The sequence below is a fragment of the Phocoena sinus genome, chromosome 1 (genome assembly GCF_008692025.1).
Source record: "Phocoena sinus isolate mPhoSin1 chromosome 1, mPhoSin1.pri, whole genome shotgun sequence".
Taxonomy (NCBI): Eukaryota; Metazoa; Chordata; class Mammalia; order Artiodactyla; family Phocoenidae; genus Phocoena; species Phocoena sinus.
The window spans coordinates 1984970-2010867 of record NC_045763.1 but is presented as its reverse complement, the minus strand read 5'-3'; the positions used below and the strand labels follow the sequence as shown (position 1 = coordinate 2010867).

Genomic DNA, 25898 nt, shown 5'->3' with positions numbered 1-25898 from the left:
TTGCTCAGCCTCTGTCCTTCTGGCACGCGTGAGGGTGGGCACACCTGGAGGGTGCCATGCCTGGAGGTGGGCCCACCTCAGGAGGACACACCTGGAGACCACCACTCTCACTGCAAGGCCATCCAGGGTAGTTGGTTCCCTCTCTGAGTTTGTTCTTTTCTGGAAAACGGAAACAGCAAGGGGACCTGCCCTGGCGGTGGTGTCAGGAAGATGGCACAGGGGCGTCTCCATCAGGACTGGTGGAGAACCTTGCCACGCCCCAACTCTCAAGTCCATCGTCCCCCGCCCTCCCCAGAGGCCTCTGTTCTCCCTGAATGAAGCAGGAGGGCATGGAGGCTTAGAAAAGCACACAGATTTATTGCATATCAATCTCATGTATAAATTCATTGTAGCATTGGAAAGATTACATTTGGTATACAGTCCTAGACTACAGCATCAACCTCGAAATCGGCTTCTCCTAGGCTTCATCTTAAAGACGTTTCTCTACACAAGTACATTTGTCTTTATCACAAGCATCAAAATGAAATCTGCAGAATCGCTCTCTGAATGACTCCTACACTTGGTGTCTTTTTTATTTCCTTCTCCCACAGCGATTTCCGTATGGATTAAGAACTGCATCTTCCACGTGGGCAGTTCGAGACTTCTAGTCTTGAGGACGTAGACCCTAATCACATATTCAGTAAGTGCATCTACGGGATTTTCCTTTTTGTAAAATTTCACGAACAGACACGGTAATGACTGCTACACACGAGCCATGCACAGTTTACTTAGAACAGAAGCAATTTACAATCGGGGGACGTGGGACACACACCAGCCTCCTTCTCAATGGTTTTTTAAAAAACATTATATGAAAACCAGACATTTACATTTGATTTCTTTTACAACGTTATATAGCTCTAAAAGAAAATAAAAGAAACCGAATCTGTAGTGTAACAATGGTGAAGGATGACATGGATGCACGGGTTTGGAGTGTCACCAGCGTACACATACAGGTGCTTTCAGCGCCGTAGTCTGACACGGGGCTCAGCTTCCCTCGTCTGGAACAGAACAGAGGATGCAAAATGCACGGAAAGGAACCTTTAGGGTTACTTTGTTCACAAGTGGATTGCACATTTGGAAACTCAAGCTGCCTTTTCATTTCATCTTCTTTTATGTTTTTCCAAAAGTGGTAATATGAATCAGTGACAGAAAAGAAATAAAACAAAAACACTGGAATGGCAGGAGAAAAGGATCGCTCCCTGGAATAATGTGAGGACGTCTTAGTCACAGTATCACTCATTGCTACAGAGACACAGTTTCATGGCTTTTGAGACCCGGCTGACCTCCACCGACCAGGAGCAGCCGTATCTTCGCGTCCCCAGCCGGGAGGGGAGCGAGGTGCCCGGCTCCCTGTCCGTCCCCCTACCCCGGGCAGCAGTGCAGGGTGCTCTCCCGGGGGGTGCTGCCCCTTGCCCCTCCCCCAGGACAGCACAGTGAATACAGCTCAGTAGATTTCAGTCACTTGGCCGGGGGGGCCGGGGCACAGGGGCTCCATAATCCAGTGCTTCGAGGCTTCGGGGCTAACACGAGGGACGTGTATTCAGGCAAGTGCTTTGTGAACTGAGGAAGCAGCCAGGACAGAGAAGGCCAAGGGCCCTCAGGGTTTCCAGGGCCAGTCAGGGTCTGGACGCACTGGCTGCACCCTTGGCTTTGTGCAGGAAGGCCACGCCGGCCGGGCAGTCTCTCAGGCTCACCCTGTCCACTCATCCGCACCCCAGGGTCCCAGGCCAGATGCAGGAACGCATGCCCCTGGGTTCAGATCGGGGGGCTTGTGGGTCCCACTCTTGAAGGGCTGGCTGGCCAAAGCATTGGCAGCCCTGGGATCCTACCCCATGGTCCTGGGAATGAGAGGGTATGGGTCCTCGGGGGACTGGGGTTTGAGGGGCGGAGGAGGGAAAGGTGAGGGGGCTTCCTTTCGAATTTCCATTTGGGGGTAAGTGTCCACAGTCCAGAGAGGAAGCAGCAGAGGCTCGACCGAAGGGCCCTGGCCCCGGACACACCTGGCCCAGTGGGACACCCAGGTCCACAGCCCTGACCCTGGCCACCCGCCCACGGGACAGAGTGGTCAGCCAGCCAGCTGCCTGCTGTGTCTGCGCTCTGAAGCTGGGATCTCGGAATTCTCCAGCCCGGCTCCCTGGCTCCCAGACCCCAACCCCAGAGGGTCCCCCGGCACGTGGAGGTGTCGGGGCCTGAACAAGCGGCTGGTGCTAGAGCCCAGTGGGCAGAGAAAGACCAGAGCGGGGGCAGCTCGCTGTGGTTAGGAGCAATGCTAAGCTTTGAAACCGGGCTTCACGGACACACCAGGCATAGGAAGTAAGTGCTTTCTTTGCCCAGGGGTACAAGGACAGACCCCACCCCACCCCCCCAGGCCAGCCAAGTGTTCAGGCCAGAGGAGAAACTGGGCTTGCTCTAATCGTTTTCAGAGGGACAAGAAAACAGGACTTAAAATGTGCAACCAGGGTTCTTGGGGAAGGGAAGAAAAGAAGGAAAGGGAAGAGATAATGGTTAAGAAGATCGCCCACAGAAGTCCGACCGTGACGGTCACAGAGAGACAGAGGTGAACGGCAGGGCCGGGCCACAGGGAACAGACCCTCGGGTCTCCCCCAGCCCAAACGTCCTGTTTTGGACTGAGAGAGTCATATCGCAAAAAAAAGCACACACCTTATTCTTTAGCAGAAGAAATCATATAATTTGGGTTTACAGAAATGGGGAGTGGTATCTGAGGTTGACTTTTCAAAGAGGTCCCATCTCGGCGGAGGGGAAGTTGGAAAATTCCTACACACCAGGCGGGTCTGGCCGAGGCGGGCCGAGGATGCCTCCGAGCAGGTGTGAGCCCAACTTTGAGTCTGCAGATCCTCATGGGTGTGGCCACGGCCCGTCCTCCACCAGCAGCTTCTCCGGCTGCCCCGGGGGGCGACCTTCCAGCCGGCGCCCACATGCCAGGTGCTCTGAGCCTGTCACCTCAACTGGATCTGGGAAGGGCCAAAGCCCTTTCACTGGGACCCGTAGGTCTGTGCGCCCCCGGGGACTCCCCACCGCAGGTCTCCAGCGCGAGGCTGGACCCCCAGTGCCCAGGTGGACGATTGTCTTGGCTTGGAGTGGCCGAACGGTTGGCCACTCCACAGCCGTTTGTATTTTCACACGTTTTTTAGGGCAACTTGGGAGATTTTTTCTTTTTCTCTTCTTCTCAGGATGCTATTCGCTTCTTATCTTCCAAACAAGAAAAGAAATAAATAGAGCACTTGTCTTAAACGCAGCTGAAACTCAAATTGAACAGAAACACGTGATTGTCTGGAAAACGGGCAGCAGGATTTGTTGGGCGGGGGACGCGGGGTATTTGGCACATTCAAAACGGCCCCACTCCCTGGTTATTGATCACACATCACACGACCTTATTACACGGTTTTGGTCCTTCACTAGATACTTATATTAACATTATTTCTTCACAATAAGAATGTCTAATGCCAAAAATACTGTTAAGGAAAAAATAAAATAAGAAAAGAAATGAATTAGAAAAAATTACAAGTTATATACAGATTAAGGTCAATTCCATCAGGGAAAACAAACGATTACTCGAAATTGGCCCCTACGGGAATAATTTAAAGCCCATCCGAGTGGAGAAGTAGCCTGGTCCCTGGGGAGGCGCGTCCCCACGGGGCTGTGCTGTCTTTGCTCTTTGCGGTAGGTCGCGTCTGGACGCCCTTCGTTCTGGAGCCGGGTCCTGCCCGCCAGGAGCCCACACAAAGAGCGAAGTGGCAGTCGTGTCTTGGGGTGTCAGGTACACGTGGAGCTTGGCCGCCTGGAGCAAAAGGGAGCCTTGAAGTGCGGCCCCCGGTGGCCCCTGCGGAGGCCCGCCTCCTCCCCCTTGTCCGTCTGACCGGGGGTGGGTGAGGGTGAGGGCTGGAGATCCGAATGTGACCGGCAGGCCCTGCCTTCTGAGGACGGTGGTGGGCGGGCTGGCGTGGGGTGGCCGAGGCACAGCCCTTGTGGGGAGAACATCAGGGAACCAGCCACCGCTCCGACCTCCCCCATACAATCGGGCGTCTGGATGGGGGCCACAGGCACGAATCGCATGGCACACAATGACAGGCACATCTCCGAGTCCCAGCCTTGGGCCAGCCCAGGACACCGTATCTGATTCCCGGGCACAGTCTGAAACTGCTCACGGGAGTCGGCCCCCCAAACTCAGTTCTGCCCCGGGGGCGACCCCCAGAATCACCTTGGGCTTTACAAATACGGTCAGAGATAGAAAATTTCTCTGCATCTACAGTATAAAGAACATCCCCAAACGCAGTGCTGGCTCCCAGGCAGGCTTGGGGTTTGCAATAAACTGAGATTTTCAAAGCAATGCAAAATTACTTTTAAAAAACAACTGGTAAGTCACTTCGTGATTTTTTTTTAAAATACTGTCTATTTTTAAAACCGCAAAAACCACATGCTTAAATAGACTCTGTCTCAATAAGATTACCAAAAGGGTCATCCTTGTAATCTTCATTATAAAAATCGTCTGGGCGGTTCCCTCTTTAGAGCACACCCAGCTGTCCGTTCCCTCTCGAGACACCACGCGGGCGCCTGGGAGCGGCCCGCCGGCCTCAGTTTGGGGTTCAAATCCCGCCCTCGCCCACGGGCTTGACTCTGGCAAAGCAGCCCCCCGGCGCTGCACCCGGACACTGTGAGCTGAACCATCTCGAACGCCGTCCTCAAGACAGTTCTTAGAGCCGGTGAAACCCTACGATGGCTCCAAGGACTCCGGGTTCTGAGTTTTCGTTGGAAAAGTTAAAGTTGGACCATGGCGGGGGGCACAGACGCTGAGGAGAGGTCAGACGCAGGTGACAAGGGGTCTCCTCGGCCCCGGGCCGCTCCGGCTCCCCAAGGCCCTGGCCTCCATCTTCCGCAGCTGGGATTTCTGTCGGGATGTCGGGGGCCCGTGGAGGCCTCGCTTGGACTCTGACCCCAGCCCTTCGGGGGGCGGTCAGAGGTGGTTGATGGGGTTGAAGGCTCCGGACTCTGGCGTGGCTCCCGCGATGTTCAACCAAGCGTCCAGAGGACTCTGGGAGGAGGTGTGGAGAGGAGCGTCCTCGGAAAGGGACAGCATCATTGCATACGCCTGGCGGGAGAGAGGGCGGGGGCACACACGGGACGGGCAGGTGAGCGGGGCGCGGTGCGGTCCTGCAGACCCCAGGCCGGCCCCGTCCCTCCCGGCCTCCCACCGCTCTGGCTGGCCTCAGCTCCAGAGGTAGATGAGGGCAGAGGCGCGGTGGGGCCGGCCCACAGAGGAGGAAGGCGCGGTGGGGGGAGCTCTGTCAGGCGCTTGTGCAGAGTGCCACCAAGACCCTCAGCCTCTTTGGGGCACATCCCCCCTTGCAGTCGCCTCCACGTCCCCGGTGATCAGCACGCGTTCCCAGGCAGGTGTGCTCTTTGGGAGGGACTGGGAATGCTGGTAGTTATTGCTAAGACCCTGTCAACGAGGCTCAGGCCCTGCCTGGTGAGGCCTGTCCCCTGTGGATGACCACGGTGGCAGCACAGAGATATTCTGGGGAAACGATGTGCAGCGTTTCTGAGACGTGCCTCTGGCCTGCAGCCCGGCTTAGCCCACAGGGCGTGAGTAGACGGGAGCGGGGGCCGCTCAGAGCAGGCGGGCTGGGGGGATGTCCACCCGAGTTTCACGCTCCGGACAGCATTAGTAAAAAGACGAAGACAGACACGCAAAACGGCTTCTGCTGAGGCTCAGGTGGGCTGCAGAGAGCTGAGTGAAACCCTGAGCCCCCCAGGCTGGAGAGAAGCAGGAGGCAGGCTCCTGCGACACCTGTGCTGAGGAACGAGACGTGCCCAGCCAGCCGGGTGCCCGATGACCCCGTCCACGGCTGCAGCTTGCAATCCTGACCCCCAACGGGGCAGCGTCCTTCGAGAAGACCCTGGGCTATCATCATCCCTGCTCGGGTAGATGGCAGAGGGAGGCCAATGCAGCCACAAGGGCAGGGCACCTGCTGTGGACGCCTCCCTCCAGGGACGTGAGGACGGGGACCCACGTGTCCACGAGCACTGCGGGGGGAGCGCCCCCGTGACGGTCCCGCTTGCGTTCATCTGCCCTCAACCTCTCCCTGCCCCACCCCACTTGTGGGCAAGGGCAGTCACTTGGGGGTCTCTCTAGCCGATGCAATAGGCATGGGAGGTGTCCCCAGGCAGACGTGGGATGGCCACAGCGAGAGGCGAGGCTGTCCCTGGTGGGGGGGAGGGGGGCGCGGCTGCCGCCTGCCGTCCAGCCTGGGAAGGCGAGGGGGTGGGCTCTGGCGGGTACCTACCTGGTTCTTAGCCTGCCTGTACAGGGTCTGTTTTAAAGTCTCAGAATCTAAGGTGGAATTAAGCACATCTTTAACTTCCAATGCTTCCTCAGCTGCTCTGCGGAGATCCAGCCCCTTCCCAAAGTCTGGCATCGGCTCCAAAGCCAACAGACCGCCTGGTCGCTCCTCAACACACCTGCACCAACGACCGGAGAGGGGCCTGCCGTTAGCCGGCCTGGCCTCTCGCCACCTCTCTGATGCCCCACAGCTGGCTCCATGCCTGCATGCGCGTCACGGCATCTCCACGGGCCACGTGCACGAGGAGACAGACACACGGGACACACGGACACCTGGACGGAAGCCACATGGATGCAGGAGAGCGACAGAGGGAGATGAGTACGTGCACACACTGCAAGCAGCAGGCGGGGCGCTTGGGCCTCAGGGATGGGGGGCAGCCGGGGACACCTCGGTTCCCGAGAATCTGGGTGGCTCTGGAGCAGCCCGGGGCTCCTGCCCCCAGCGCTCAGGGGTGGGAGGAAACGGGCCGTCTCGGAAAGGCCTCCGGGATCTACGGGCCTCCCCCAGGAGGATCATGGAACGCTGGCAGCCTCACGGGTGCCGAAAGCAGGCAGTGAGCGGTCAGGACCTGGGGGGCGTGGCTGTGGTTCACCTGCTTCCAGAACTGTGGGTGCTCAGCCCCCGCCCCTCACAGCCTGCTGGAGGCCAGATGTCACCGCTCTGGGTTCTTCTGCAGGGCCGGACACGGCCCGCGGGTCCAGGACCAGCTCCCTCTCAGCCGTCCCCTCCCCCACTCTGCTTCCGGGCCTGGGGAAGCGTGTGTGTTTGCGCGCGCGTGCGAGTGTGGGGGGCTGGAGCCCTGACCCCCTTTCCTGGGGCCTGGCTTCACCCCCGCCTGCACACAGAAGTCCCTGCAGTAGGAACGCCTGCTGGGAAGGAGGGTGAACCCCGCTGGGCGGATGGTGGGTGTGGGAACGAGGTCTCCCCGGCGCGTGGGGCACCCGGGGGCCGGCGCCCACCTTCGGGTGTGGTCGAAGCCCATGGCCAGGGAGGCGGGGCCCATCCTCCTCGTCCTCGCAGGCAGCCTGGCGCTCCGGCGTGGGGGCACACGGTGTCGTCCTGGGACCTCCCCGCCAGGCTGTCGCCGTCGTCCTCCAGCTCGTCCTCTTCCTCCTCCTCTGCGTCCTCAGGTTTCCCGCCGGCCAGGCCCGGGCCACGGGGGGGGCACCGTCCAGGTCCTGGACTTCCGGCCTGAAATGACACGGACGGAGCTGGCCACAGATGCCCAGAGGCCAGTGGGGTCATGCCTCCGCCTTCCCTCGACGGCTGCCCCATCCCCTTCGAAGGCAGCCTGCACCCCCGCGGTCACCGAACCCTCAGAGCCGGGGTCCTGGGTGGCTCGGCTGCCATCCTTGTGGAGTGAGTGACTCAGGCCGAGAAGGGGGACTGCTGAGGGCTGGGCAGGGGCTGGGTGGGCACCGCTTGGCGGCAGGGGCTCCTGTTATGCCAGCTAGGACAGCGGGCCACTCAGTGGCTCAGGGAAGGAAGTCACGGCCGGGGCCGGTGGGGAAGGGGAGTCTGGGCTTGGGCACCGCACAAGGGGCGCCCTTGGCGGGGCTCAGAGCATGGGAGGGCTGCTGGCCCGGCCCTGATGGATGCTTGCTCCCCCCGCCCGCCGTGAGGACACGAGGACGGGGCGGCCCCTCCGCAGATGGAGCGTCTGGGATCCAGGGTCCCGGACCACGCGGACCGGGCTGTTGTCAGTGATGGAAACCCGCCAGGGGGCTCTCCCCTGCAGCCCGGACCCCACCTCATTTCCCTCGGGGTCCCCGCAGTCGGGCGAGCCTTTCCCACCCTGGGTCCTCATCACTGAAAGCAGAAAACAAGCAGTGAGGGACAGGCTGCTCACTCCCTTCAGAAAATGTCACCAGCTGTGTCTGGTGCGTCTGCAAGTCTGTGACCAGGGGCTGCGGCCACAGGTGGCTGGGCCCGAGGCCATCTGGGTGGGGGTCCGACACGTGGGCAGAGGGGGCGTGGAGGGCGAAGCACACGCTTCCGGAGCCCGAGTTCGGAGCCCCCCGTCCAAACTCCTCCTGGAGCCCACACGGCCCACAGGAGTCTGTTCACTGCTGTCAGGGGAGACTCGGGCTCCCGCTCGGGGCACCAAGGCGAGAGGATACGTCCCCCCCGAGTGGTCACCACTTCCAAATGCAGAAAGGGTGGGGGGCCGGGCTGAGCCGGGGGAGACCCCGATGGCCCTGGTCTCGCCCGTCCCTGTCTTCACTTCTTCTCTTTCCACGGGGAAGTATGTGGATGCTGAGAGCTGACCTGCCCTCCAGGATGGGCAGGACCCCAGCACATCTCCCTTGTCACCAGGTGTACGCCCGTCCACCGCGGTGAGGACCCCGGAGCCAGGTCCTGCCTCCCACTCTGGGTCTTGGCAGGGTCCCCTTGGACAGGGCTTGCCATCTCGGAGCCCACGCCCTCCCAGGGACGTGAGAACAGGCCCCACGCTGAGGGCTGATGCACAGAGCAGGGTGGGGAGCCCTGGGCCCCGGGGCTCGGATCAGCGGCAAAGCCCTGCGTGTCAGTTAAGCAAGCCTGAGCTCTCTGTGCAGGTTTTTACATGAGCCCCTCTCTGTAGGAGCAGCAACCTCGAGCGCTTTGTCTCTGCGTTCCCCAACCCTGCCCTGCATAGAGGGTCTGCTCATTGATGGGGGGCCCTGCACCAAGCACTAGAGCTCGCTGGGTGGGTACAGGGACGGATACGGCGGGGGACAGAGCGGGGGGTCTGCCTGGAGACGGCTTCACACAGAGAGGACACCAGGACGAGTGTCCAGGCCTCCACACAGCTGCCTGGGGTGGGGGAGTCTCCCCGAGGCCACCGCACCAGAGCAGCACGGCTGTGGCTCAGACAGCAGGGATCCATCCCTCCCTGTCCTGGAGTCTAGACGTCCCAGATCCTGGTGTCACAGGGCTTCTTCTCCTCCCGGCTCCTCCCCTGGACTCCAGTGGTGTGCTGGCGATGCTTGGGACTCCTTGGTTTGTGGGCACATCACCCGATCTCTGCATTGTCCTCACACGGTACCTCCCTTGTACGTGTGTGTGTCCCAATCTCCCCCTTTTCTAAGGACACCAGTCCTATCGGACATGGGCCACCCGACTCCAGTAAGACCTTATCTTAACTAATTACAACTTAAGACCCTATTTCCAAATAAGGTCACACTCTGAGGTGCTGGAGATTAGGATTTCAACATAGGAATTTGCGGGGGACAGGATTCAGCTCAGGAAGTTTCTGGGATTGCAGGGCCAGGAAGCCTGGCAGGCCCTCAATTCTCACTGACGGTCAAGAGCAAGATGCTGGTTCTGGATGATGTTAGTACTGGCCTCTAATAGGACCGCCAGCATCCTACCGCTTTCCGCACATCAGCTGACAAACGTTAACCGTGACCATGGTCTCCATTTCCGACAACGATTGCGGGCACCTCCAGGGGCTCCCGGCTCCCGGGATGCAGCGTCAGCAGGCAGGGCCAGCCGAGGGCCTGGGTTGGCACGGGATGTGAGGCCAGCGTCCTCTGAGCCCCGCGGGCCGCCCCCAGGGGCCCTGGTTGAGACGTTCTGCTCCGTGGGGTTAGGATGGCGCCGTCCCCTCTTCCCTCTGGGGACAACCCCTCTGTCTGGTGGCTCTCCTGGAGTGTCCTCCTCAGTGGCTGAGAGCTGGGCCTGTCACCCAAGCCTGAGGTGTGGGAGCCACCGGGCGCGGCTGCCCACCCCAGGGAGGATGCCCCGGGCATGTGTCAGTTCTCGTCTGGCTTTGCCCTGGGCACAAAGGAAGAGTCTTCGACAGCTAGGACGTGCCTCGTGGCCCAGCCCCTGGGTGCTCAGGTCCGTGACTTTGAAGGCGGAGATCACAGAGCTTGAACTACGCACAGCTCTCAGAGCCGTGGGGCGCTGTCTGAGCACAACTCCGCACCCCGGAGCAGATGGCAGGGGCCTGGGTTCCCATGAGACCATAGCGTGTGCCCAGAGCCAAGGATGGCCATGGGCACTTCGTTGGCCATAGAGCAGGCAGGGCTGCCCCAGGAGTGAGGTCTCCACTGCCAGCCAGGGCTCTGGGATGTGCAGCCCATGGCCAGCCCTCTCCCACTTCCCCTCCTCTGAGCCCACCCAGGCGCCAGGTGAGATCACCTTCCTGGGCATAGATTCAGGACTTAGCAGAGCCAGAAACAGTCCAAGTGTCGTGTCATGCCCATTTGTAGATTTGACAGGTCTTTTTGGTGCCCCTGCTCTGCCCCCAGGGGCACCAGAGATGTGGGAACAAACAGGCTCTTGGGGAGCTGGGTGTCCTGGGGGACCCTCGTCACCTTGCTGGGGATGGGTGGGGAGGGACCCGGGCCCTGGGGCCGCAAAGCCACAGCCCACCCACTCCTCTGGGCCTCTACAGAATTAGGGGAACACATCCCTGAGGACTCTTGGAGTTTGGGCATCTCTGATTCTCTGCCAGCTGAGCCCCGGGATGGAGGTTATGCAGAAGACCCTCCGTATCCTTGAATTCCCAATTCTGCCATTCTTCTGCCTCTGTGTGTGTGTATTTAAAGGGGCAGCACTCTTGCTAAGAAACCTTTTGTGCCTCGGATTAAATAAGAATGTTCTGGAGTTTCAGAGGCATGGCAGATCTCACGGCAGGAGCCGTCACCTGGCCCATGCACGTCTCAACCGTGAGGCCAAACTGTGCCATTTAGGCCTGTGTGCTGGCACCGCACTGAGTGTGTGACACACGCCATCAGGCCAGGGTGCCTGTTCTAATCACCCTCTGCAGGTGGAGAAACCGAGGCAGAGAGGAGGCTGGGATGGACACTGGCTGCAGAGCCCACGGGCCTCGCCCTCTGCGGTGGGCCTGGGGTCCCTGGTGCTGGGACGCAGGACCCTGCTGTGGGCGTGACCATACAGGCGACCATGCAGAGTCCAGAGCTTCCTGGGGCCCCGGGATGGGTTTCTTACCGTTTGTCTGTTCGCGTTGTTGCTTGGTTCATCTCGCTGTTGGCAATAAAGTTTCTGATTTCTGAGAAATAGGAGTCTTCCTTTTCATCTAAAAGTGCATGGTGGTCCGACTCGGAGGCGGGGGAGGAGGTGCTGGTCGCCAGGTGGTTCGTGAGGACCCCCGAATGCTGGCTCACTGCAGAGAGGCAGCATCAGAGGGGGGCGTCCCTCAGCTGAGCCCCTCCCTCCGTGGCGCACCAGTGGCGGGGCGGGCAGCCAAGGAGGGTGCGCATTTGGGGCGCTCTCAGGGAACCCACTTCTTGGGAAGACCCAAGAGTATAAGATTCTCCGTAATGAAAACGGTTTGAGGGGTGACTGCAAGCTTCCCACAGAGCTAGCTTGCGTCCCCTTCCGGCCCCGCCCCCTCCCCGCCGGACAGACCCCCACCTGGTGCGTGCTCGTGTTCATGCTTCTTCAGGTGTCTGTCCAGGTTGGTCTGCTGCCCGAAGCAGCGGTTGCACAGGTGGCATTTGAAGGGCTTCTCCTTGTTGTGGATGTTCCGGACGTGCCGCTGGAGGTTGGAGGAGATGCTGAAGGACCGGTCGCAGTACTTACACCTGTAAGACACGGCGTCTCAGCGGAGCCCCTGGCCTTGAGGAGACCCCCGCGGGCCCTGGGAGGTGGTCCTGGCAAAGCTGCCCCTGGGCGGTGGATGGTGTCGGACTGCGCCCTGAACAGGCCGGGGGGACCCTCTGGGGCCTGTGCCCCTGGGTGGGCAGCACCTGGACCCTCTGGCGTCTCCCCTCATCTCTCGCCCTCTCTGCTGTCTGGGTCCGCCCAGCGCGGAGGCCAGGGCCTGGCGGTCCACGGCAGAGGGCGGCGTGCTCCTGGTGGCCTCACGGGGGCACCCGTGCACCAGGAAAGATGCTCCTGGCAGGTTTTCCTGGGAAGGACCCCAGACCCGCTGCCTGCAACCTTCCTCCCTGGCGGAGAACCGTCCCCTGGCCTGGTCCCGGCCCCTCTCCACAGGTCCTTGGGCGGACCGCATCTCCCTTGGGGCCTCAGCTGGCCAGTCCATTGACAGGGCACGGGGGCTGCCCCAACTCTCTCGAGCATCCTTCACTGGCCTGAGGTGAAGAGGGCTCCCAGCCTCACCCCGTCAGGTGGCCTCCGTCCACGGACCCCCTTCAGTGGGGGGCGCCCTCGGCCCCTCTGCAGGGGCACCCGCTGCCAGGCTGCACGGCACACTTGGGAAATTAGAAAAAGATGCTCTTTCCTCCAGATGCTTCTGTTGTCAGAATCTTGTCGTGACCCCCACAAGTTTACCAGAGCAAAGCGCTTTACTGACGGGAAGTTGCCATGAGGCGCGATTTGAGACGCCTGCAGGTCCCCGTGGGCGCGGGACCTCATGCCGGCACAGCCTTCGCGACCACCCTTGGAGGCCCCGAGGGCAGGGAAAGGGAGGGTGATCCCCCACGGGAACTGACAGATGGGGCCTGAGCAATGCCGGCACTGAGAGAATGAGAGAGAGAGAGAGAGAGAGAGAGAGAGCCGGGGCCGGGGGACGGAGGACCCACAGCCGCCAGCTCCGCAAACAGTGCCACCTCCTCCTGGCGGCAGGAGTCCGGGCCGAGGCCGTCCACCGCTCCCACCCGCTCCGCGTGCCCAGCTGGGCCGTGGCAGAGGGACTCCGGCTCAGGGGTCTCCAGTCACACACGTGTGCGAGCGTCTCAGAGTGCTCTTCACACACGTGTGGCTATGTGCACTCTTGTGGATGCGTGTGCATGTGCGTGTGTGTGCACACGTGTCGGTGGGCACACTCGTGTGCACCTGGCCTCAGAACTCCTCCAGGGATGCTCATCCAAGTCTCAGATACACAGGTGCACCGACACATCCATCCCTGTGCTCAGGTCTCTTCCTGCTTTGGAAACGAGCTTCCACGGAGCGACAAGCAGAGAGGCGAGCATGGCGAGCTCAAGGCTGAGCGGCCGAGCCCTTCAGGAGGCAGAGTCTATGCAGCCCGTGCAGCGGGGCATGAGCCCGGGACATCAGGTTCACCCAGAGGGCGTGGCTGGAAGGTGTGGGGACCTGTCGTGAGGCCGCGGCCTGGCATTCCTGCAGGGGCCGGTGGCCGTGCTCCAGCACAGCCTACTGGTCACGAGCGCTCGGTCATGTGCACGGGGACGTGCCTGAGGACGCTCTGGGGCCCTGACCTCCCATCTGGGGCCGGGCTGGCGGGGGCCTTCCCGGTGCCGCCCACCCAGAACCCGAGGTGCCTGCCTGACACTTGACATTCAGAGGCTGGCCCTGCCCGGGGAGTCCAGGCAACCTCCGTGTTCCCAGGGCCCCCAAGGAAGGAAGCCTGAGGCGCCCACTAGCCGCCGCTGGGGCCCAGGAGCTGAGCTTTCCTTGCTCGAAGGGGTGGCAGCTTTATGAAGCTCTGTCCTGGTAGGTTGAGAGGCTCCAAGTGACCCCCACCTCTCCTCCTGAGGGATAACCCCTGGAGAGAGGGGCCCAGCTAGAGGGAGCCCCTACGGCTCCCTTGGTGTGATTCTGGGGCTTCATTTACTCAGTTCCCGAAGCTTCCAAATTCTGCCTGAGGCCAGGCTAACGCTGGCTCCCTCCACAGCAGATGGGTTAAGAGCTGTCCGTGATCTACACACTAACCCCCTGGGCTCCCCATGAGCCACCCTCGGCCTCCTCTGCTCCTAGGTGCCAGGCTGGCCTGTTGGGCCAGCTGAGCTGCCCCCGGGCCCCTGGGTGTCCCTGGGACATGGGGCCTTGGTCCTCCCACAGCCCCGTGACTTGGACCCACGTCCTGGCTGCCAGCACTGGGAAGGTGGTTATCTTGTCTTTCTCAGCCTGCGGTGCCAGAGAAGTTGGGCTGGGGCTTGAGCCCTCTCCCTGGCTGGGCTGAGCAGAGATGCTCGGGTGTCCTCTGACCTGGCGCTCCGCTCTCAACGGTCCAGAAAGGAGGATTTTTACATCCCAGCCTGCACCATCTCGCTCCCCCACTCTGCCCCCAGCACACCCCCAAAGTTACAGAAACCCTCCACCCCCAGTGGTGCCAGGCTCGCCTGTAGGGCGAGTGCAAGGCCAAGCTGGCCCCAGCCCGGGTCTGGGCGTTCGCCCCCTGCCTGTCCAACAGGCTTCACACGGGCTGCGTGGTGCGCCCGCCTTGGTCTACACAGGTGCCTGCACACTTAGCCTCCCTTCTCTGTATCTTTGGAAATTCAGGGACCCTCTGCAAGCTCCACCAGCAGCCGTGCATTATCCCAGAGCAGTGGGAACTCTGAGTACGAAACAGGATTGGCTGAGGAGTTCATCACAGACCTGAGACCTCCCAGCCCCAACCTCTGCGGGGCTGGGAGGGGCTGGGGAGGGCAGCGACGCATTCAATTTGGTCACAGAGTCCTGAACCTGGCCCTCTCGTGGTCCTAATCTAAATAAATGGCCCAGAGAAGTACATTTGAAATTTAGGGGACTGGTGAGCCCAGGACTGCGAGGGAGCAGGGCTCTCAGAGCAGCTGGGATCTGCGTTGTAAATAAGCTGACAAGTGGCTAGTGAAATTTATGGCCGTGCTGTATAAAATAACACACCATCACGCTCCAGCAGGAGTGGGAGAGCAGAGACCCGCGCTGGCCAGGGCGGCGGGCAGGAAGGGCCTCGGGGGACCTTGCTGTGACCGCATCTGCCGCCGCCCTGGGAAAGCCAGCCGTGGTAGAGACCCAGCGCCACGTGGGGAGGGTGAAATGGCCCTCTGGGGGCTGGCAGCGTCCTCCCCGGGACCCAGTGGGGCCACACCAGCCATCACAGGGAGAAAAGCCTCCGGTCTTTGTAAGCGAGGAAAGGAAAGAAAGAAGAGATTTTGAAACCCAGCCCTAACAATAAAACGAGCAAAGAAAGGACACCTATGGGCCACCCGTAGCCCCGATGGAAATGGTAACAGGACCTTGCTGGGTGCTTTGACTTAACACAGTTAGCGAGACGGGGAGCTAGACGGGGAGGTGAGCATCCTTAAAGCCGGAATCCCAGGTCCCACCAGGAGCCCATGGCCAGTCCACGAGCGCTCACATCCAGAGTGTGACTCGAGGCCCCCCACCCTGGGCAGCAGCTGGGGGGACCCCTGAGCACGGCGGCTGCCAGGACAGATGAAGGAAGCGGCCCCCCTCATTCCCAATCCAGTTTTTATATCTCTCCTCCCACGTCTCAATAAGCCCTCCGTGCCGGAGCTTGAAGGAATGTGTCAACAACTGCCCCTCGCAGCTTCACTCAAAGATCTCTAAGCCAGGACACGGGCTGGGCCGGGCAGAGGTGTGACCTCCTCTCCAGCAAACGCATCAGTCACACTAAGGGGTCTGTCTTTCTCTTGCTGTGAGGGGCACACACGCAGCACACACACGTGGGCTCCGGGCAGGCGGCGGGCGGTTTTCATCAGACCTGGCCTGGGCCAGCAACGGGCTTCTGTGGACAGACCTGCACATTTTCCTTCTCCGATTCAAGCCGTTCTGATTCATAGGGTGAGCCCAGAAGCCTCAGTGACGTCACAAGCACCGTCCCACACCCCAAACTCCTCATTGTAGGCTGCCTTGAACCAGACGTGGTCAGGATTTGCAGCGCAAACTTTCAAAGCAATCACTGTTACCCACATCGAAACTCACAGATTGGAAAGAGCAAAAGAAATCGATGATAATTAAATCCTTCTATAAACACGGCCCCGACCCCCCAGGGGCTCTTACACGCAACACTGTCCAGAAGTTGGTTCTCCTTACAGAAAACACACATGGCTCCTTTTCAGGGAGGGAACCAGGCCAAACCAGCCTCTGTTAAGTTGTAAGCCACTTTTTGAGGGGAACGGGGTGGGGGTGTGTGTTGTGGGCAGGCCGAGGGCACTGAACAGATGACGTGAGCTGACGCTTACCCGGCCAGGACAGGGCACGGGGACTGTGACACTTGCAGGGGTCCCTGTGTGGCCGCCTGGCCGAGGGATGGGGACACGCCCCCAATCTCCAGGGCCAGTGGGTGACTCCCAGCTCTGTGCGGCGGCCAGAGGACAGGAATCTCATGTTGCCAACTTAAAACCACACCAAACCCCTTACTCCCAGTGGCTGCTGTTCACCAGACAGCCCGGAATGTCATCCTGGCATTGGGACCAGCGTTTCCCCAATTTGCCTCATGGTCACCATCTCCTGGGACTCCCAGGGTTCCCCTGGGTGGGGTCCCCAAAAGACAGGGCACTACCCTCAGCTCTTTTCCTGCCCGACAAACGCCCTAGGGACCAAGGGGAAAGGCCAGAATGGTAAACTACCATGGCCATGATCTCGGACCCCTGGCAGGTCAGGGGCGTCTCTAAGCCTGGGGCTCCAAGTCTTTGAAATGGGGTGATGCCTCCACTAGTTGTGAACATGAAATGCACTGGCTCTCACACCCCGCCCCCCCCCCCACCATGCACTTGTGACCACACCTCTGTAGGCAGGAGCCCAGGCACCGCGGAGCGAGGTTGGGGGCAGAGGCGGCGTCCGTCCAGGGCGGTCAGGGGGATGTAAGGAATCCCTCAGGATGCCCCACGCTTGGGTGGGACCCGAATTTGCATGGAGCTCCTTTTTCTCTGAGACCAGCCCACCGCGCCTTAGGCGCTTGCCCTGGTCCCCTGCCCAGGGCTAGGTCAGCGATGGCTGCTGGCCGTGGTGAGGGGAGCGGAGTGGGGCTGGGTGGTGGTGAGGCTGAGGCTCCCCCCGCCAGACCACCCCTGGGCCTGGCTTCTCTGCGCCAGTCGACACCCCAGCGGCAGATGGGAGGGTTGCTCCTGAGCGCCCTTCTGGGTCGGTAGATGGGAACCTTCCGGTAGCCTGACCTTTACAACGCCCCTGGGCGCAGGATGGCTGAGGGGCCAGGAGGGAGGGGCGCAGGAAGCGAGCTGGTGCAAGCATGCTGGCTCCCACCCGCTGCCCTTCCTGTCCGCCAGGAGCCTGCACCCCCTACCGGGCGGGCTCCTACCTGTACGGCTGCTCCCCGGTGTGTGTCCTCAGGTGTCTCGTGAGGTTTGCTGATCGGGGGAAGATCTTGCCACAGTACCTGGAGTGGAGGGGTGGGTGAGGGATGCGTGAAGCAGACGCACCGCCGAGACTCGGGCGCCCAGGTGCTTTCCTGGTGCTGTTTCTCCCACACCTGGGGGCAGGTGGCCCGGCTGCACACCCTGGATTTCAGTCTCTCCTCGGCCCCGGGGCCCAGCTGAGTCTCACAGAGAAACTGGACTCGCACCACTGGGCAGACGGCACTGGCTCACCCTGGCCCGCTCGGGGCCGTCCCCCACCGCAATCCCCCCGCCGCCAAGCAGTTTCTCAGCCCCGGAGCCCAGCCTCGGCCGAGCCGGCAAGGACCGGCCTGCACAAGCCCGTGCACCCGGGGCCGGACCATGTCTCCCCAGCACTGGGCTCCCCACCAGCCCCAGAGCTGTGGTTAAACACTGACCACGGCACCTCAGCCTTTGGCCTTGCGAATTCCGACCGGCTGGCCAAGGTTGCACTTTCTTGCGCTCACGGGAGCACAACTTGGTGGGGGGCACGTGCATATCTCTGGGGAATGATGTCAAGGGGACAACGGGCCATCTGTTGCTACCACACTGTACCCTGGCTGAGACTGAGAGCTTTCTCCTGGAAGTGCAGGTGCACGGGCCAGCGTGGCACCTGTGGCCACTTTGCCGGGGCCGCCCCAGGGGCTCTCAGCGTCTCACCTGCACGTGTAGCGCTCCTTGCCCTTCCTGAGGATGGGGTCCGAGAGCGTCGGGGGTGGGGACCGGAAGTTGAAGGGGTGGGGGGGGAGGGGCTGCAAGGAGCTGCCGGATTCCGCCTTCATGGCCGCAAAGCTCTCCAGCTTCTCAGTCATGGTCTCGATGGCTGACATCTGTTGGCAGGAGGGCAGGAGAGACTGTGGGGCACCCCCGAACCGTCCCCTCTTTTGACGCACGGGAACCCGCCCCCACGGGCATCTGGGGGTCCTGGATGACAGAGCACGTCACGGGCCCCCAGGACAAGGAGGTCGTCACTGGAACCCATGGTCTCCTCCTTCTTCTTGACCACTGGGCTAGGTTCTTTCACTTTCTGCGGCCAGCCCTGCCCTTGTCCTTGCCTGGAACCCCGTCACAGTCCAGGGTCTAGGCTGGGGGAGCTGCAACTGACCTTCCCCAGTCAACCTGCGCTGGTTGAGAAGTGGGCGATGCAGGCTGCCGACACTTGCAATTACACAGCCCTTTACTTTGAAACAAGCCAGCAAGGCCCTGCTGGCTCGACTCCCGGCCAGCACTCCCGATGGCTAGTTTGGGTTAAAGACAGAATTACATCCAATTTTTTTTTTTTTTTTGGAGTGGTGAAAAATCGATAGCTACCTGAATCAATCTCAGGTTAAAACATAAATCACGAGCCTAAGGCACTACCAGCACCTAGTGGCAGCAGGCCATAATTGCGGGCAAAGTGCTAAAAGGAAATTCAACAGCCTAAGGTTGGATTCCACTAACTAAATGTTCGTAATGATAACTCCAACGTGACATGGCACAGGACACGGTGACACAGGCAAGAGGGGCTGCCTCTCTGCTCCTCGGAGATGCCAAGGCGTTGCCTGGGGTGGAGAAGGGAGTCACCTCCTCCTGGCATTGGTCATTTCCAGCTGGCGGGCAGGGTTCTGATCAGAATCCCAGGCTGCGCCTGCCCTGAGGCCCTGGGGCTGGGGGACAGGAGAGGGGAGGGGGGGATGCACTCCCCCAGAGAGTGCCCGCTGCAAGCCAGGCCCCACGGGAGGGATGAGAGCAGAAAAGGAAGAGCTTTCATTATGCCCCGAGCCCCTCAAGGTTTAGGCTGGGGAACAACCGACTGGTCCCAGTAAAACACCAGAAAGGGGTTTACAAACAGAAAATGGGGTCCATCCTAGTGGCTGAGGCCTCTCTTGACCCTGGGCTGCCGCCTGGGCCCTGGCCAGCTCTGTCCAGTTGCAGGGCTTTGGGCCTCGCCATCCTCGTGGGGCAGGCACGCTCCCCATCAGATGCACACGATGCTTCCAGCCGTGGGTGGCCCCACCCATCCCCACTGATGGACAGATGGACACGGCCTTGCCCCTCAGCTGCCGTCCAGCCTCTCATTTAGCCCCTCCACGGCCTGGATGGTGGGACCTGGGCAAACAGACTGCTCACCTGCTCGTGGGTCTCAGTTGTGGCCACAGCCGTGGGAGGCCCTGGGACTCTCCACCGCCCCAGACTCCCCAGGACCCCAGAGGTGGTGTGGGCAGTGGGCTGGCAGGACTGCCTCACCCCGCACCCCACGCACCTGCACGTCGGGCCTCGGCGATGAAAGGCCCCGGCGAGGTCCCGCCAGGCGGGACCTGGCGTCTTCGTGCAGTGGTGACCCCTAGACTTTGTAGAGGCCACAAGTTCTCCTGTCCGACTGACGGTCTGACCTCGGCCCATTTAATCAGGTGACTTACTAGTCCTCTCTCCCGCCCCCACCCCTGGCTCTGGGCCCACGGGCAGGCAGCGGGGCTGGCAGGTGGGGGGAGCGGGCAGCAGGCACAATGGGCAGCCGGGCCCCCGCCAGGCCCCTCTTCCTCAGGCCTGGGAGGGTCCGGCCTGCCTGGCCCGCTCCTGCTGATCAGATATTCCCGGCCCAGCTCCTGCACAAACACAAACACAGGATGTGCCTGGCTGGCCTGCCGGCTTTTTCCAGCCGGTCCTGAGGAAATCAGGGGAAGTTCTTAACCAAACTCCGAGGCCCCAGCGAGACAATGGGAGGCTCTAAGTTTAGCTGTGAACCCAGGCAGGGCACAGGTTCCACAAACCGGGGGGTTTGTCCCAGGCGGGAAACTCAGAGCAAGAGAACAATGCCCGGGTCTGGAGTCTGGGTCCGGGCCTGTCCCACAGCTCAGCCCCCCGCCCCTCCGGCTGGGACAGGGGAGGCCCGTGGCTCTGGGGAGGGCGCTGGGTCCCAAGCAGTGAGGACAGGTGGGCACCGGGGCAGGGAATCAGGGGGACTCCGCCGGCCCTGCCGCTTACCCCCGCTTCTGCCACCTCTCCGCACCCACCCCTTGGGAGGACGCGGCCAGGGGGACGCAGGAGTGCCTGTAGGCTTGGTGGGGTCTGCGGCCACTGCCCAGACTTGGGGCTTCTCTTTCCCAGACCCCTGATTCTAGTCTTGACAGGCGGCCTCTCCACCCTCTGCATCCCCGGGTGAGGGCGGTCCCCCTGCCCACTGCCCCCCGGGACGCCCTGCCCTTGACGCCAGTCCCTCTGCTGCTGTCCTGCTCCCTACTGCCTCTGCCCCTGGCACTCAGGCTCTTCTTCTCCTGCTCTTCTCCCTTAAGGATCCCCAAGTCCCTCGTACCGGAGAGACTGCTGGCATCCACACCTCCCCTGCTCTCTCGTGTCTATTCTCCCTACATTCAAAATTCTTGTGTTTGCTCCATCCAATCTGCTGCCCACTGCCCCATGCAAGTTCACTCCCCCTCCTAGAGCTTGAGCTGCAGGTCAATGGGGCCCCTTGTGGACCGGGGTCCTTGGCTGCCTCTGAAGGACCCACAGGGTGCCCCCACAGAGAACCACCCTCCTTCCTCACCTGTCCTGGCCCTTCCCATCCTCCCCAGCCTCAAAGGGACCTGTGGGTCTTCAGGGACGGGAAGCGGAGACCCGCCTGGGGTGTGCACCTTGGCCCGTACGGACCTTGGGGCTCCTGGCTGGGCCTTACCTGGGGGTGGAAGAGCAGTGGGGACGGCCGCAGGTACTTCTCCTTAAGGGCTCCCACCGGGTCGGTCACCTTCCGCTTCTCCACCCTGCTGGACAGCAACACAGAGGGTTACGGACCCCACCGAGCGGCCCAGCGCTGGGCGGGGAGGGGCTGTGGCCCCCGCCCTTCTGGGCGCCCACCCGTGCCCCGTTGGTCATGAGCTGGGGGGCCACCACGGCGGCCCAGCTTCCATGTCCCCTGTGGCCACGTCCCACCTGACGCTGTGGAGACGTCTGTGACCCAGCCTCACAGTCGCCTGCCGAGCACGAGCTCCCCATCACCACGCCCAGGTCTGGACCCTTTCGAGTCTCCCCATTGTCCACCCCTCCCCCCCCAGCTGCTGGCACCCAGGCACGTGACGAACACTTGATGCTGGAGCCAGGAACCTTCTGAAGGGCCCGCGTGCACCAGCCTCTGCCAACTGGCCTGTCAGCCCAGCGAGGGCTCCCCCGAAGCAGAATGTGGAGCACGCGGGGGCTGCCGCCTACACCCCACGTCCCTCTCCCTCCCGGCCCATGGCACGGGCACTCTGCCCGACGGGGCGGATACACACGAGTGACCCGTAGGTCTCTATCCTGGGGAGGCTGCAGGGCCTCCCGGCGGCAGCCAGGCAGGGTCTACCTAAAACCTCAAGACAGCTACTGGAGGTGACGATTCTAGAACATTCCCCAAATGCCAGGACAACTGTCAGTCACAAGTGGAGGAGGTGGCCACCCCTCCTCTCCCTGACCCCTCCTCTATTGTGTCCCAAGGACGCCTCCCTCAGTTTCCCCTGGGGGAGCGTTGAGATTTACAAAGTGGGATTTGGCGAGGCCTGCCACCTCCCCACAGGCAGCCACAGCTGCGGTGACCCGCCGCCTCGCTTGCCCAGGGCCACGCTCCCGTCCCTCTTAGGCTCAGCTCTGCCCCCAGGGGACTGGCTGGGGCCTTGACCGGAGCAGGACGGGGATGGCCGCAAGGACAGGGGCCCAGAGGTGGGAGCACCCGGGGAGCGCAGGCGGCCACAGGTGAGCCCACTGAGACCCCAAGCCGGTTCCAAGGGGAGGAGGTGGTCTCCACGTGGGAAGTTGGCTTGAGGGGCACCCCGCTTTGCAGGGCTTAGCAGAGGCCCTGTTCAGAGCTGGACTGAGTTGGCCTTTCAACAAGGCCCCCTTGGGGGCGTGGTGTGGCCCGAGAGGAAGGGGCCCCACGTCGGGGGGTTGTTAAATGTCGCCTTCTGCCTTTTCCCGACTTCTGTGTCTAGCGACAGCCCAGCAGGCTGCTCCGAGCGACCCCCGCCAGCTGACCCCACAGGCCCCAGGGGACACGTGCTCTTCCAAGGCACGTGGCTTTTGTCACCACACCGTCCCCAGCCCATCTTGCAGAGACAGGAGCACATGGCGGTGAGAGGGGCTGGAAGGCTGGGGGGTCGCCAGCCTGGCGGTGTTAGGGCTCCTCCACCCTGGGGGAGGGAGGATTGTGGGTATACGTCCACAGTCACTGCCGGGGCGTGGCCTGTGGGGAGTTTCGCTGGAGTCACCCCAGAACCATCCAGGAGCTGAGGGGACCCTGTCTCCTAGCCCTGGGCCAGCCTGTTAACAGGCAGTGACAGTCGCCCACACCTTCACTTGGAGGTGAATCTTCCCGAAACCATGAGTGTTTATCTTGACTGGGCTTGGGGGGCGGTGGGGAGAAAATGTGGAGCTAATCCACTCTCGGGCATTTTGCTGGTGCCTGTGTATAAAGCTGGGGGCCCGGCAGCCCTCCACCAGCCACTGTACGCTAAATCCTGAGGGCAAGAGCCTGGCACACGCCGGCTGGGTCTCTGAGGAGCTCGGACAGGACCCGGGTTGGGGCGTCTGTGGCCAGTTCCTGCCTCGGGGCCCAACTGGCTGCTCCCCCAGCTTCCAGAAAAAGGCCCAAGGCCCTAAACCAGGCCTGGAAGTGGGAGGAGAGGGGCACAGGAGGAGAGCTGGGACGGGGCGGACAAGGACGCCAGGGCCTGAGCAGCCACAGTTAACCGAGAGCCTCTTGCAGGCCTGCTGGCTCCAACTCTGGAGGCCTGACAGCAGAGTCCCTCCCTAGGTCTCCAATCCTGCCCCCCTCCTCTGCACAAGGGCGGCTCCTCCCGGGGGGGCATCCTCCCTCAAGCCCCAGGTGTCTCCTGGCTCCCCATGGGTCCCGGAGATTCTTATTCTAACTGGCAGGTGCTCCCTGGGCCTTTGATGGCTATGTTCACCCCAGAAACCCGATGAGCCGCTGTCAGCAAACCATCCATGGATGGCGTGTTCTTAAAGAGAGACCCAAGGGGGGCATTTTTCATGTTTCCTGTGATGACGCCAGCAGGACCTGGCAGGAAACGGGACCGGCAGCAGACACAGGCCGGCCAGCGCCCCAGGCGAGCGTGGAGGGCGAGGGTGGGGACCCAAGTCGGCGCCAGGGGGCGGAGCAGGAGACTGGCCCATTGCCCTCGCCAGCAGCTCCACCACCATTTCTTTCCACTGCACCTTTAGCAGAGGTGACCTCACCTGCACACCCATCCCCAGGCCCTGCCTGGCCCCTGGGGAATAGCAGGCACGCAAGCCCTCAAGGCGGCCACACGCTCCCTGAATGCCCGTGGGGACACGCTTACGTGTGTGCACGCGGGCCCCTCCCACACAGAGCCGTGGGCCTGTATCAGGGGCCGAGCCAACACGCCTGCCTGCCTGCCCCTCCAGGCCCCCTCCCAGGCCCGTCCACGGGCACAGCCCCCTCCTCAGGGCTCAGCCTGCCCAGCACGCCCAGGACCTAACAAACCCGCCTGACCAAACCGTGCCCAGAAGCCGGGGAGGGGGATTCAATTGGCCCCTCGCTGGGAAGGTGCCAGAGGAATGGGACACTGCTTTTTGGCAAACCTTCCAAAGTTCCTCCTTGCTTCCTCCCCCTCCTCCCGCTGGGCCACCAGAAGCCCCAGCTGTGGAGCAGCCATAGGGAAGCAGGGATGCTGAAGCAGAGGGAAGAGCCAGGAGTGTCATGGGCAGAGTCTGTGCAGAGAAGGCGGCTGGAGCCTCCAGCGGGTAGATGTCTGGGGTGGAGTCTGAGGGCAGGCTGCTGGGGGTTGGGGGGAGGTAAGGGCTCGAGAGAGGATGGCGGGGGTCCCCCAGTGTCTGTCAGCGAGAGGGAGCCAGGGGTGCCCAGAAGACCCCACCAGCTGCCCACCCCAGGAAAGGGCTGAGCCGGGCATGGGCCCCAAGTGGCACGGACACCCCAGAGCCGAGGTGCCTGCTGACGCTGCAAAGGCAGAGGGAAGAAGCCTGGGGGGGCAGGCGAGAGCGTCCCCTCCCGCCGCCGCGCCCACCTGGCGGCCCACCTGGGTGGCGGCCCCTCTGGAGAGCGGGTGAGGGCGGGGCATGTTAATACCTGTAGATGGGGTCCATGAAGAAGGGCGACGGCCTGGCGTAGTGCAGGGCCGGCTGCTGGGGCAGCTGCGCCGGGCATGCCTTGGGCGGCCCCTCACCGGCCCCCAGCCTGCGCTCGCCGTACACGTGGTTCTTGCGGGGCTCCCGGGTCCCTCCGTTCTGGCTGGCGCGCACGCGGCTGCCGATGCTCAGGTCCAGCGGCTGCTCCTCGCCGGACGCCGGGGCCGGGGGCGCCTTGGGCGCCGGCAGGACGGGCCTGGCCTCTTTGGGTTTGGTGGTGAGGTCGAAGGGTGACTCGGCGCTGGGGCCACCGGCCTTGAGGGCGTCCCGGGGCGACTTTGGCTCGGCCTTGACCAGCAGGCTGTGCGCGAGGGCACGGTCTGTGAAGGGGTACAGGGAGTGGGGGAAGTTGGGCAGGAACTGGAAGGGGAACACGGAGTGGTAGGGCAGTGCGCCCAGCTTCTTCTCCTGCACGCCCATGAAGCCGGGCCCGAAGTACTTCTCGGCGATGGACGCAATGGCCTTGATGGAGTCGCCCGCGGCGCCCGACGCTGTCAGCAGCTGCTCCTCGGGCGGCGGGAAGAAGTGCTGGGAGTAGAAGACGGGCACCTCGCCGGCGCTCTCCGGGGCGCCGGGCGCCGCCGCGCCACCGCCGAACTCGCGCTTGCCCTCGGCCGCCTTGCCCCTGTCCGTGGTCTTGTCGCGATCGCTGTCCACGTCGCTGTCCAGGTCGGAGCCCGTGCCCGTGGTTGTGTCCAGGTCAGTCCCGGTTGTGGTGTTGATATCCTCGAAGTCGCTGCCGTCTGACAGGTCGCTGCCCCGGGGCTTGAGCTTGGCGCCGTATGCGTCCTCCAGGCGGCTCTCCGGCTTCTCCTCGGGCCCCGCGGCCGCCGTGGCGCCCTGGCCGCTGCTGCCGATGGCGGAGACGAGGGGCAGGGCCGGGTTGCCCATGGGGCTGGGGAGCTTGGCGTCCTGCGTGTGGTTCCGGGGGCTCTTGAGCAGCGGCATGGGAGGTAGCAGGGGCGGCCGGGGGTAGAGGGACGGAGGGAAGACGCCCGGGAAGCCGGGCGTGAGCGCGGGGAAGGCGGGGGGCGCCGCCGAGAAGGGCAGGCTCCCCGGGTGCGGCCTGGAGGGGAAGTACTCGTTGAAGCCCAGGCTGGCGTGGTTGAGGCTGGGGGGCGGCTTGGCCTTGTCCATCATGGGGCTGGGGGTCAGGGGCAGGCCTGGAGCGAAGATGCCGCCCGGCGTGTAATGGTTCTTGCCCTCGCAGAAGCGCCGGTGCTTGTTGAGGGAAGAGGTAGTGCTGAACATCTGCCCGCAGTCCTTGCACTTGATCTGCGTGCGGCAGTCGGCGTGCATGCGCTTGTGTCGGCACAGGTTGGAGAACTGCGTGTAGGACTTGTGGCAGACCTCACCTGAAACGTCAGCAGAAGCGAAG

General features: G+C 62.3%; 1 protein-coding gene across 3 annotated transcripts in view; it reads right to left on the bottom strand.

The window, feature by feature from the left end:
• Positions 1 to 376: 376 nt before the first annotated feature.
• Positions 377 to 25898, bottom strand: part of PRDM16 (PR/SET domain 16) — a 322257-nt gene continuing 296735 nt past the window's right edge. Inside the window, exons 9-16 of one of the 3 annotated variants that reach the window (XM_032610296.1) lie at positions 24462 to 25875; positions 21045 to 21132; positions 18053 to 18222; positions 17317 to 17394; positions 11766 to 11935; positions 11340 to 11514; positions 7358 to 7589; positions 377 to 5146 (exon numbers count right to left, since the gene is read on the bottom strand). In XM_032610296.1, the coding sequence (XP_032466187.1) occupies positions 5012 to 5146; positions 7358 to 7589; positions 11340 to 11514; positions 11766 to 11935; positions 17317 to 17394; positions 18053 to 18222; positions 21045 to 21132; positions 24462 to 25875 (2462 nt within the window). In that variant the 3' untranslated portion in view covers positions 377 to 5011. Of the gene's footprint in view, positions 5147 to 6431; positions 6517 to 7357; positions 7590 to 11339; positions 11515 to 11765; positions 11936 to 17316; positions 17395 to 18052; positions 18223 to 21044; positions 21133 to 24461; positions 25876 to 25898 lie in introns of those variants that run through there. The other 2 variants (XM_032610303.1, XM_032610312.1) reach the window with 2 other exon arrangements.